General features: G+C 42.4%; 1 protein-coding gene across 3 annotated transcripts in view; it reads left to right on the top strand.

Moving 5' to 3' along the window:
* The window catches only part of LOC118328193 (plasma membrane calcium-transporting ATPase 1-like), a 92,681-nt gene that overhangs the window by 78,066 nt on the left and 2,183 nt on the right, over positions 1-12,432 (top strand). Inside the window, exon 21 of one of the 3 annotated variants that reach the window (XM_035661807.1) lies at positions 9,343-9,432. The exons of 1 other annotated variant lie outside the window; for it this stretch is intronic. In XM_035661807.1, the coding sequence (XP_035517700.1) occupies positions 9,343-9,432 (90 nt within the window). Of the gene's footprint in view, positions 1-9,342; positions 9,554-12,432 lie in introns of all 3 variants that reach the window. One more of the 3 variants, XM_035661806.1, reaches the window with a different exon arrangement.

Genomic DNA, 12,432 nt, shown 5'->3' with positions numbered 1-12,432 from the left:
ATACTGTTAAATTAAAGTGAAGGCGGGTGTGAAGGAGGGTCGATGCCTCGATTACCAGATTTGATGTTTTTGAAAAATAAGGAATTGATGAATCCTCGACAGTTATAGTGAGTCCCTGCCACATAATAATTGCAGTGTGGCGAGACTCCGGCTCGGTGAGGTGTCCATGCTACAGTCAAGAAGGAAGTACAGTCAGTCAGGGCGTAGGTAGAGATGATTTCAAAACACACCGTTTTGTGAGTGCCTCCTTTAAGTAAACGGAGCAGTATGGCAGGGTGACACACCGCTCGAGAGCCTTGAGCTTGCCTTTATTCGCACGTGCTGCTGATAATAAGATGAAATGGTCTGGTGGGAAACATCTGCAAATTCGAGACAACTTGGAAATCTGCAATCTGCTGGGGATTAAGTCAGTCGTGCAATCGGAGGTAGTACCTAAGGGGGATCGAAGGCAGGGGCTGGTGGGTGCAGCCGGTTCGTGCGTTCATTCCAGTGGAAACCGGGGCTGATTTAGGAAGCTGCAGGAGAGGAGAGTGAACCTTCACGTGCCTCAGTGAAGCCCGCAAGGAGTGCTGTGAAAGAAGAATGATGCCGAGTGAGGGAAACCTGAACAGAAGGCTGCGTCCCGCGGCGAGTCTTGGGTTCGCGTCGGAAGGTCAGGTCAGACTCGGGATTGCTAAAGAAGAAGAGGAGAGCTCTCTCCTTTGGTGTCTCATGCCTGTGTATCTTGGTCACACGACTCAGGCCTGTCATCGGGCTCCGTGGCGGATGGGAGGGGATGGTGCGAGACGGATGGGGGAGGTGGCAACGACTTAACGCTCAAGGTAATTAGGTTCTTATCTCTCCACGCTCTCTCTGTCCTCCTCCTCTCTTAATCCTGGGTGGCAGCGTTCTGTGCGCTCAACGCTGCTCAACAGTTCTGAAACACAGTGGGGAATAATTGGTACAAGCAGCACCTCGCTCCTAACTTTATCAAGTCGTTGCCAAGTGACACAATTCTCTCTCAAATGCTTCAGCCTGATTCAAAAGCCTCTTCTATTCATTGTTCCGTCTTCCTTCCATCCCTTCGTCTGTTGGAGCCTTCTTTCTAGAATTGTCAATTTGCTTTCGCTAACTAAATGACAGCCTTTCTCTCTGTCTGAATGCTCTTCTCCAGAACTTTCCTCCTCGTCTCCCGACTCCGGATCTCTCGCCACATCCACTGCTTCTCGTCTTTGTTTCAAGTCCTACTTTCTTCTGTGTCTTGGTGCGCCACTTCTGATCAGCTTGATTATAATGTGCTTCTGCTTGCAAGACAGAATGGCCACTGGTAAGGTTACTCCTATGGGTAAGATGGATTATGTTAAAATGTCAACCCTACCATACGATGCTCTTTAAGATGAAACAAAATCTCTCTGTATCTCTTCCATGCGGCTTGTCCCTCTTTCGCCAAAAACGATAAGAAGTACAAAAACGTTCTAGATTATATAAATTATTTTAAATCGGAAATATGACTTCAAACTGGGTATCAACATATGATCTTATCTGGTATTATCTGGAATAGAACAGATAGCTCATGTAATGCAGATGTAAATGCTAGCAGAGCATATAACAGTCAGACTGATCACATCTGGAGGGGCTGGTTCAACATTGCTGATCAGATCTCAGGTGTCAGTAATCATCTGCGATCGGTTGTAACACAATCCAAATAAAATTCAACCTTAACAAGCCTCCTCTTCTTACTCGAGTGCTTCATCAAAAAGCAAACAGACATGTTAAAACCCTGGTGTCTGACAAGAGAAACGACTCTGATAAGTATTCAGTGCCGTTTGATACCCAGCCATGTTGAACACGGTTTCCTTCAAACCTTCTTTATGACCAACAAAATACGATCTGACTTTTTAAAAGGTTAAAATGATGTTTTTAAAGCAGGCAATCTTTCGTCTGGTTCACAAGAAATCATGAGTACTGCACCTTCAAAGCCAAAAACTGTCAGACTTCACCATGCCAGCCCTTTTAAAGCCTCTCTAACCTCTCCAGAAGTCTTTCCTCCTTCCTGTTTCCTCTGCCCTTCTCCTCGCTCTCTCTTGTGCTTCTAACAGGTCTTGTGCTTCCTTCCTTAGGATGGATGTGTCTAACCTTCCAGACGGGCCAGGCACCGGTGCCGGCCCTGCGCGCCAACCGTTCCCGTCGTCAGCCAGCACAAGACGCCACTGCCGCCAAACTCCTCTACCCCGAGCCACGTAGGCCTTAGCTCCCCTCCTCTGCTCACCAACTCGGCTGGGCTCCATCCCCCTGCTGTGCTGCTCCTCCTCTACTGGCAGGCAGTGAGTCGGTGACCTGAGCCAGCTAAAACTTCACTTCACCCGGCTGACTCTTTTTTTCTCTCTCTGTTTGATCTGCTATAACGCTGAAACTGGCATGACTCACCAAATTAATCCCTCCCACTGTTTCTGCCATCAGCAGGTCTGCTATATCCTGAATCGAAGATTATCTTAGCTATTATTATAACGATTCATCATAATATATTTAATTATCCATACATTACATGCCAACTTTTCTCAATTTACATTTAACACTTAAACTATGTGACTGATGGCTCCAAGTGTTAATTGTAAATAACAAAGGTATTGAATCAGGATTAGTATTTTAGCTCTTCCATATGCCAAAAGACATTAGTATAAACCATTACTATAATTGTCCGATAGTACCATTTTGAACTGGAAGCCAATGTGACTTGCATAAAGGTACTCAGAAATAGTAAAATAACTTAGTTAACAATTATTGTTAATCTAAAAATAATAGTACAATAGTCTAAATTGTATACGTTTAACATACAGGTTAAAGACCAGAAATGAACACTAGAAAAATAAATAAAAATCAAATAAAAATAAACATCATACTTAAGACTACAAGCAATTATATACCAAAACGTTTTCCCCCCCCCTTAAGACACATATCGGATGACATTCTAGTGATACGCATCACCTAATTTAATCATATTATTCTTGAATGGAGGATACTCACACCAAGCCACCTAGGTGAGCACGCCACTAATATCGTATAAAAACAACTATCAGCTAACAAATAAAAACAGATATAATAAAAAAGCTTTTCTGTGCCTGTTGCCCTAATTAAAAGCTCCCAAACCCGCGTTTCCAGTAAAAGCTTTTATCTGAACATACCGGTTTGCATTAATTTAAGTAATTAATAGTTAGAAGATATTAAATACTGAGCAGTTGTACGTCAGTAAGAGATTTTTTCTGCCTGCAGATGAGATAGAAGATGGTATCAAGTATGGAGCTGTATAGCTAAGGAAGCTATTATAGAAAATCACTGAGCCGTGTTTGATAATAAATTAAATATTTCTGCAGACGTTTTAAAGTTTATTTTTCAGTAGTAGCCAGTGGAGGTTTGACCTCCCACACACAGAGCAGCGACAAAACACAGATTTGTTACAGTAACATAAAATATGGCCAGCTTTAATCTTGAACTAAAAACCATAGTAAAGCTCTTAAATATGAACTTGCAGACAACAGATCAGTCGACTCTTTCCTTCTCTCACTGTTACTATGTGCTTCCCACTTCACTTCCTCGCTGTAGCTTCCGCTCGTCTTAATCCTTCTCGTCCCTTTTTAATACCTTCACACTCAGCCGCTGCTTCGCCTCCTGCATGTTGGGCAATTTAAATCTTAACAGAATCTATAACCCTGATGTGACTGCTGCCTGACGAGCCGATGACAATCACAGCTTTTGCACATGTGGCAACAGAAGAGAAAAGAGCCGAATTGTTCGATTCTGACAGAGAGAGAAAAAAAAATCCCGTTCCAATTTCTTGTTGTTTTTTTTTACCGTCTTTTTCTTCAGAGCGACGGCCTGGGTACAGATAATTTTATGTTTACAATCCTGAGCAGGTTAAATCTGTCAGCTCACAAGTCTCTCATGTAACAGCCAAAGCTTTTTAACTTGCAAGCTTTGTGTGTTTTTGTGTGTGTGTGGCGTGTGTTTGATGCTGCATTTATGCTCTAAACTGCAGTGCTCAGCTGCAGCTCTCCTGTGGTCAGTAACAGATAGCTTAACTGCAGGTTATGTAATTATGATGAAGAGTGTCTGCTGGTGTAAAAGTCAGGTGATCATGCATGCCTCTGGGATCATGACAGAGGAAAACTACTTAAAGAATGAGAGAAGAGAGCAAGCTAGAGGCAAAATGATCTGACTCCGGGTTGATTGGAAATGCTTAATGTGTTGACGTGTATGTTGTGTGTGTGTGTGTTGTGTGTGTGGTTGTTTATTGGTGCAACGTTATCTTGAACATTTTCTAAATAGTACTGACACCATCAAGCTGAATTGCAAACAACAAGTGCAAAGCAGGGCCCAACTCCAGGCCCCTGATAGTAACGTTTTGCTGCATTTCAAGATTGTTCTTTTGTTGTTTGATAGATTTTTAACAAAATATAGAATTATTAATTTAGTGAATAAGATCGGCTAATGTACAGTACAAAAAACACAGTCATTAGATAAGTGTTGTGGCCCCTGCCTACAGGAGGGAGCCATCTAGGTTGCAGATTTTTGAAAGAAGTTGTGTTTAGTCACACAAACTGATGAACAGAGAAGACTGGTACAGTATATCCCAACATTGGCTGAAGGTGTGGAGCCACATTTTTCAACAGTTAACATTAAATTACATGATTATACAAAGACAGTTGCTAAAATGAAAAGTCTAAAAACTGTCATCTTAGATTTAAATAAATACTATCTGATCAAACAGACTAAGGTTATTTCAGACAGAAAACATTACTGAGGTTCAGTTCCTAGCCTTAGTGTGTACTCATGTCACATTGTGAAGACTCAGTCCCTCTTACAGACAAGAAGCATTCTGTGGTAATGTAGAACTCACTAATGTGAGGGCAATGTTCACCTGCAAATAATACATTATGACTAATGTTGTTAACCCAAATCCACATCCTTGTCGTGGTGTGTTGTCCTGAGTAATCTTACAAGGAAATCTATTTACACCTATAATGTAATACACTTTAGCACGTAGAGTGAGCTCCTGTGGGTATGAAAACTGAGACCTACCTCAGATTGGATATTCTGAGGTTCATTCACCTCAGATTCCAACTGTGAGCTAATTTTCTACCAAAATCAGTGTTGGACCTCACTGACACCTCTTGTGACTGAGATGGAGCAGAATCCCTGGAAGCCATAGTTCCAAAATCTCGAGGAAAAAAAGGAAAATGAATTCTTGAATTGAAAACCAGAACAGTGGAGTTGTTATAGCAGAAGATAATGCCCTTTGACTTCCTCAACTATCATGTATAGGGAAGGATGTTCAGGTGTCCACAGGCTTTGGACAACAGTGTGAATTTAAGGTGGTGAAAGAGCGCAGTGAACCTCTGCAGGATGAGAGGAGGAAATTATGAGTGATGAAGACACACGATGAGTGAGTTTTGTGTGGTTGTGTAGCCATGGTGATCTGATTGCCTCCTCCACATTTTCCACCTGTGGTGGATTGTTGTAGTTTGTCTTTCCTGCACTCGCTGCTCCACATCATTTGACCTTTATTTCATTTTTACCTTTTTATTGTTGAGTTTGGGAATTTATGATTTCGTTCTTCCCGCCATGTTCCATCCAGCTGTCACTTGATTAACTTTGTGTGTTGTGGTTTGCACCTTCACCCCCCGCGCCCAGATCAGCCCGCACGACCACGTTGTTTGACATTCATAAAAATGGGACCTGTATCGTCGATCTCTCATCCTCTGATGTCTCCTCCTGTCTTTGTTTCAGATAATGTGGGTGAACGCGTTCCGTAGCTCCCTGTACGCGGGCTGGAGAAGCCCAAGAGTCCCGTATCTTCCATTCCACAGTTCATGCCCACCCGAGTTCGTCCCCCTGCCGATGAGGATGCTCGCATCCCCCCCATCGATGAGTTCTGGAGAAAGAGATCGACCCCCCCCTGGCGCCTTCCTCTGGGCGGTGGGAGAGGAGGCCGCCAGCGCCTTCCCCCTCGCCGCGAGTCATCCATCTAGCTCTCCTCCCTCGCCCCCCTTCGTCCTCTCCCTCCTCTTTCGGTAGTCCATTCTGGTCATGCTCCAGCGCGAGAGGTAGGGGTGAGGACTGCGGCATTGAGGGAGGAGAGTCGTGACTTGCCGCTCCACTCCTCTCATTCCTGCGTACACACAGTGCTTCACACTCGTCTTCACCCCCCCATTCAGTCTGCCACTTCGTGGTTTTTCGAGAATCGTTTGCATCGTTCGTTTCCTGTAAGTTGTCCCTCCGACAACCATCCACACTCATTAGTCAAATTAGTAGAGTGTGAGTCCAGGAGTCCACTGTAGGAAGCCTGTCCTTTGTCCATTCAATGGGTATATTTTTACTTGGATGATCCTTTTTGCAAAATGCGTATCGAAGTATGTTGAGGTTTCGACCTTGCGGGGTCTCGCTAGCCGCATTTGTGTTCTCTGTACCGTTCATTCCTGCGTATACGCTCTCAGGAAAGTGCACCGAACTTTCAAAGAGAGCAGATGATTCTCACTGTACATACGCTTGGTTCGCTCCGTCTGTAGCACAGCGAACACCGGGTTGGTGTCATAAGATTTTAGCGAAATGCAAAAATTTAACCTTTTTTTTCTTGTTTTGTTGTTTTGTTTAAAAAAAATCCTCTAGATTAGATTTGTTACATGGATGTTGATTAAACTCCTCAGAATTCTGTGAGGGGTATCTACACATCTTCACAGTTCAAATGTTAAAAAAAAATTTCTTCTCTTGTTCGTGTCGTATGTTGCGGTTTTCTTTAAGCGCCTGTGTTGCATGTGAATACTGAATTTACTTGCCCAGACAAAGGTACCCAACATTGCAGCTCCGGGAAGGCTCACTCTCTCTCAGTGGCGTTGCTGACCTCAACTCATCCAGTTAGGGTCTGATCCCTCTCTGCACCTCCTCAGTAGGTCACAGTGTGATAGGAAACAGGCAGTGGGTTCCCCCTCTAGGTAGGATGCATTTATGTTTTATTCGTATTGATCGCGGATGTAAATTTAGGAATGAATATTTGGGGATTCTGTTAACGTGGGTTTTAGGCTGCAGCAGCGGCTTTTCAAGCTAGACTTTTCCTGTTCTTTTGTCAATGAATATTCTCGTTACCGCGCCACCAGAACATATAACCACCGACTCGAACACCAGACAGAGTGAATCATGACGCAAGGCTGCAGACTGGGTTCACCAGAGAGTTCAGTGTACATAGCCTCAAAAAAATAAAACAGCAGGATAAGTATGATCATCTCTGCCACAATGAAAAGGGTCCTACAGTTAATTATCCCCCGAATCTGTGGCTGATTCTGATTCACTGTTTAGCTGTTCGGTTTCAACTTTTCTCTTTCAGTCTCACTGCTCTCATAGCATTGTTTTAAAAACCCACTGTGCAATACAACTGCTCAGCACCAAGCAGCAGAGAGACACACGGCTGGACAATTTTTGAAGGAAGCCGCGACCCACTTGCATAGAGAATCCAGTTAATTTTCGAAATAAAATGCATGTGTGCAGACTCCGGCTCGAGTGTCATGCTACATCAAAAGAAGTCAGTCAGTCAGAGGCAGGTTAGAGGAGATTTTAAAACACACCGTTTTGTATCCTCTTTAAGGAAACGACATATGGCAGGACACACGCTCAAGCTGAGCTTTTTATTGATCTGCTGGAAAGAAATGGAAATTTAAACATCTGCAATTTCATGACAACTTGGAAACTCTCATCTGCTGATTAAGATCATGTGATCAGTAGCTACTAAATGGACAGGTGGGTGCAGCCTTGGTTTCAGTTCCAGTGGAAACCCTGATTTAGAAGTGTCAGAAAATAACCTTCACGTGGCCTTCATGAAGCCGCAGAGTGCTGTGAAAGAAGGAAGTGATGCGAGGAGGAACTGAAACAAAGCTCTTCCCATCTTGTGTTTTCTCCAACATCAGACTCATTGTAAAGAAAAGAGGAAGCTCTCTCTTTTGTCTTCATGCCTGTGTATCTGTAATATCAGCCTGTCATCCTCCTGGGATGGGAGGATGGGAGGACGGAGGGGGAGGCAACGAAAGGCTGCAAGCTAATTAGGTTCTTATCTCTCCACGCTCCTCTTCCTGTCCTCCTCCTCTCTAATCCTGGTGGGCAGCGTTGTGCCGCTCAACGCCTCAACAGTCAAACACAGTGGGGGAATAATTGGTACAAGCAGCACCTCGCTCCTGAAACTTTATCAGTCGTTCCAAGTGACACAATTTCTCCTCAAAGTGCTTTCAGCCTGATTCAAAAGCTCTTTATTCATTGTTCCGTTTCTTCCTTCATCCCTTCGTTCTGTTGGAGCTTCTTCTAGAATTTCACATTTTGTCTTTCGCTAACTAAATGACAGCTTTCTCTCTCTGAATGCTCTTTCTCTCAAACTTTCCTCCTCGTCTCCTCACTCCCGATCTCTCCCTCATCCACTTCTTCTCGTCTTTGTTTCAGTCTCACGTTCTTCTGTGTCTCTGTTCCCACTTTCTATCAACTTGATGACAATGTGTTTCTGCTGCAGAACAGATGGCCACTGTGTAGGTTATCCTATGGGAAGATGGATTATGTAAAATGTGCAAAATCCCACCATAATGCTCTTTTAAATGAAACAAGAATCTCTCTTATTCTCTTCATGCTGCTGTGTCCTCTTTCTGCCAAAAACATAAGAACTACAAAAACGTCTAAGATTATATAAAGTATTTAAATCTGGAAATATGACTTCAAACTGGTATCAACATATGATCTGTATCTGGGTATTTTATCTGGAATAGGAACAACTCATGGTAATGCAGATGTAAATGCAGCAGAGCACATAACAGTCAGATCTGATCACATCTGGAGGTGGTCTGGTTCACATTGTGATCAGATCTCAGGTGTCAGTAATCATCTGGATCTGGTTTTAACACAATCCAGAATAAAATTCAACCTAACAAGCCTCCTCTTCTTATCTCGAGTTGTTCATCAAAAAGCAACAGACATGTTAAAACCTGGTGTCTGATCAAAGAGGTAAACAGACTCTGATAAAGTATTCAGTGCCAGTTTGATACCCAGCCATAGTGAACACGGTTCCTCAAACCTCTTTATGACCAACAAAAAAAACGACTGACTTTTTAAAAGTTAAAATTGATGTTTTTAAAGCAGCAATTTCTTTCTGTCTGGTTCACAAGAAATATGAGTACTGACCTTCAAAGGCCAAAACTGTCAGACTTCACCATGCAGCCTCTTTTAAAGCCTCTCTAACCTCTCCAGAAGTCTTTTCCTCCCTTCCTGTTTCCTCTGCCCTGTCTCCTCGCTCTGTCTCTCTTGCTATCTAACAGTCTTTTGTGGCTGTCCTTCCTTTAGATGGATGTGGTCTATACCTTCCAGACGGGCCAGGCACCGGTGCCCGGTGCCCTGCGCCGCCAGCCGTCCGTCGTCAGCCAGCACAATGACGCCACTGCCGCCAAAACTCTCTCTAGCCCCACCCACGTAGGGCTTAGCTCCTCCTCCTCTCTCACCAACTCGGCTGGGGCTCCACCCCCTGCTGCTGCTGCTTCCTCCTCTACTGCAGGCAGTGAGTCGGTGACCTGAGGCCAGCTAACAACTCACTTCACCCGGCTGGACTCTTTTTTTCTCTCTCTGTTTGATCTGCATGAAACGCTGAACACTGCATGACTCACCAACATTAATCCCTCCCACTGTTTCTGCCATCAGCAGGTGTCTGCATATCCTGAATCTGAATGATTATCTTAGCTATTATTATAACGATTCATCATAATATTATTGTAATTTACATACATTTACATGCACTTTTTCTACAATTTACATAACACTTAGAACTGATGTGACTGATGGCTCCAAGTCGTTTATTGTAAATAACAAAGGTATTGAATCAGGATTAGTATTTTAGCCTTCCATAATGCCAAAAGACATTTAGTATAAACCAATTACTAATAATGTGGCCGATATAGTACATTTTTGAACTGGAAGCCAATGTGACTCTGCAAAGGTACTCAGAAATAGTAAAATAACTTTATTATACAATATTTAAGTCTAAAATAAATAGTAAATAGTCTAAATTGTATATTTTAACATACAGGTTAAATGACCAGAAATGAACACTGAGAAAAATAATAAATAAAAAATCAAATAAATAACTAAACATCAGTACTGTAAAGACTACAAGCATTATATACCAAAAACGTTTTCATAATGACACATATCGGATGACATCTAGGGTGATACGATCCCTAATTTAGTCATATTATTCTCTAATGGAGGATACTCACACCAAGCCAACCTGTGAGCAGCCAACAATATCTGATAATAAATCAAACTGATCAGCTGACAAAATAAAATCAGATATAATAAAATAAAAAAAAGCTTTTTCTGTGGCTGTTTGCTAATAAAAGCCTCCCAAAGGGTTTCCAGTAGAAAGCTTTTAATCTGAACATTTTACCCGGTTTGCATTAATTGGTAATTAATTAGTTTAGAAGATATTAAACTACTGAGAGTTGTACGTAGTAAGATTTTTCTGCCTGAGAGTGAGATTAGAAGATGGATATCAAGTATGGAGCTGTAAGTAAGGAAGCTATTATAGAAAATCACTGAGCCGTGTTTATAAATTAAATTAAATATTTCTGAGACGTTTTTAAAGTTTTTATGTTTTCAGTAGGAGCCAGTGGAGGTTTGAGTGCCACACACAGAGCAGGACAAACACAGGGATGTGTTGACAGTAACATAAAATATGGCCAGCTTTAATCTTGAACTAAAAACCATATTAAAGCTCTTAAATATGAACTTGCAGACAACATGATCAGTCGACTCGTTTCCATCTCTCACTGTTACTATGTGCTTCCCACTTCACCTTCCTCTGCTGTAGCTTTCCCTCCGTCTTAATCTCCTTCTCGTCCCTTTTTTTAATACCTTTCATCACTCAGCCCGCTGCTTCTCCTCCTGCATGTTGTGCAGATTTAAACTCTTAACATGCATCTATTAACCCTGATGTGACTTGCTGCCTGACGAGCCGATGACAGATCACAGCTGTTGGCACATGTGGCCAACGAGAAGAGAAAGGAGCCGTGAATTGTTCTGATTCGTGACAGAGAGGAGAAAAAAAAATCCCTGTTCAATTTTCTTTGTTGTTGTTTTTTTTACCGTCTTTTTCTCAGAGGCGACGGCCTGGGTACCAAGATAATTTTATGGGTTAATCCTGAGCAGGGTTAAATCTGTCAGGCTCAGCAAGTCTCTCATGGTTTAACAGCCAAGAGCTTTTTAACTTGCAAGCTTTGTGTGTTTGTGTGTGTGTGCGTGTGTTTGTGATGGCTGCATGTATGCTCTAAGCTGCAGTGCTCAGCCTGCAGCTCTCCTGTGGTTCAGTAACAGATAGCTTTGAACTGCAGGGTTATTAATTATGATGAAGAGTGTCTGCTGGTGCGTATAAATCAGTGTGATCAGCTGCAGCCTCTGTGGATTCATGACAGAGGAAACGACTTAAAGAAGAGAGAAGAGAGCAGCTAGAGGACAAAATGATTCTGACTCCGGGTGTGATTGGAAATGCTTAATGGTGTGTTGACGTGTATGTTGTGTGTGTGTGTGTTGTTTATTGGGGCAACGTATCGTTTGAACATTTTCTATAATAGTACTGACACCATCAAGGCTGAATTGGCAAACAACAAGTTGGCAAAGCAGGGCCCAGACCTCCAGGGGCCCCTGAAGTAACGTTTTTGCTGCATTTCAATTGTTCTTTGGTGTTTGATAGATTGTTTATACATAAATATTAGAATTATTATATGTTAGTGAATTAAACTCTAATGTACAGTACAAACAAACACAGGTCATTAGATAATGTTGTGGCCCCTGTCCTACAGAGGGAGCCATCTATGTTGCATATTGTTGAAAGAAGTTGTGTTTAGTCACACAAACTGATGAACAGAGAAGATCTGGGGACATGTAGTATCCCAACATTGGCTGAAGGTGTGGGAGCCACATTTTTGCAACAGTTAACATAAATTACATGAGTACAAAGAAGTTTGTCTAAATGAAATAGTCTAAAAACTGTCATCTTTATGATTTAAATAAACTATCTGATCAAACAGACTACAGGTGTATTTCAGACAGAAAACATACTGAGGTTCAGTTCCTAGCCTTAGTGTTTACTGCATGTCACATTGTGAAGACTCATGTCCCTTCTAGCAGACAGAAGAGCATTCTGGGTAATGTAGGAACTCACTAAGGTTGAGGGACAATGTTCACCCTGCAAATAATACATTATGACTAATGTGTTTAACAAATCCACATCCTTTTGGTCTGGTTGTGTTTCTCCTGATGTGTAATTCTTACGAAGGGAAATCTATTTACACTATAATGTAAACACTTTAGACGATAGTGAGCTCCTGTTGGTGGAATAACTGAGACCTGACCTCAGATTGATATCTGAGGTCATGTCACCTC

The sequence above is a fragment of the Morone saxatilis genome, unplaced genomic scaffold (assembly GCF_004916995.1).
Source record: "Morone saxatilis isolate NCDOM2014 unplaced genomic scaffold, NCSU_SB_2.0 Contig18, whole genome shotgun sequence".
NCBI lineage: Eukaryota > Metazoa > Chordata > Actinopteri > Moronidae > Morone > Morone saxatilis.
The sequence above is the reverse complement of the archived record's forward strand: the minus strand, read 5'-3'. Positions and strand labels throughout refer to the sequence as shown.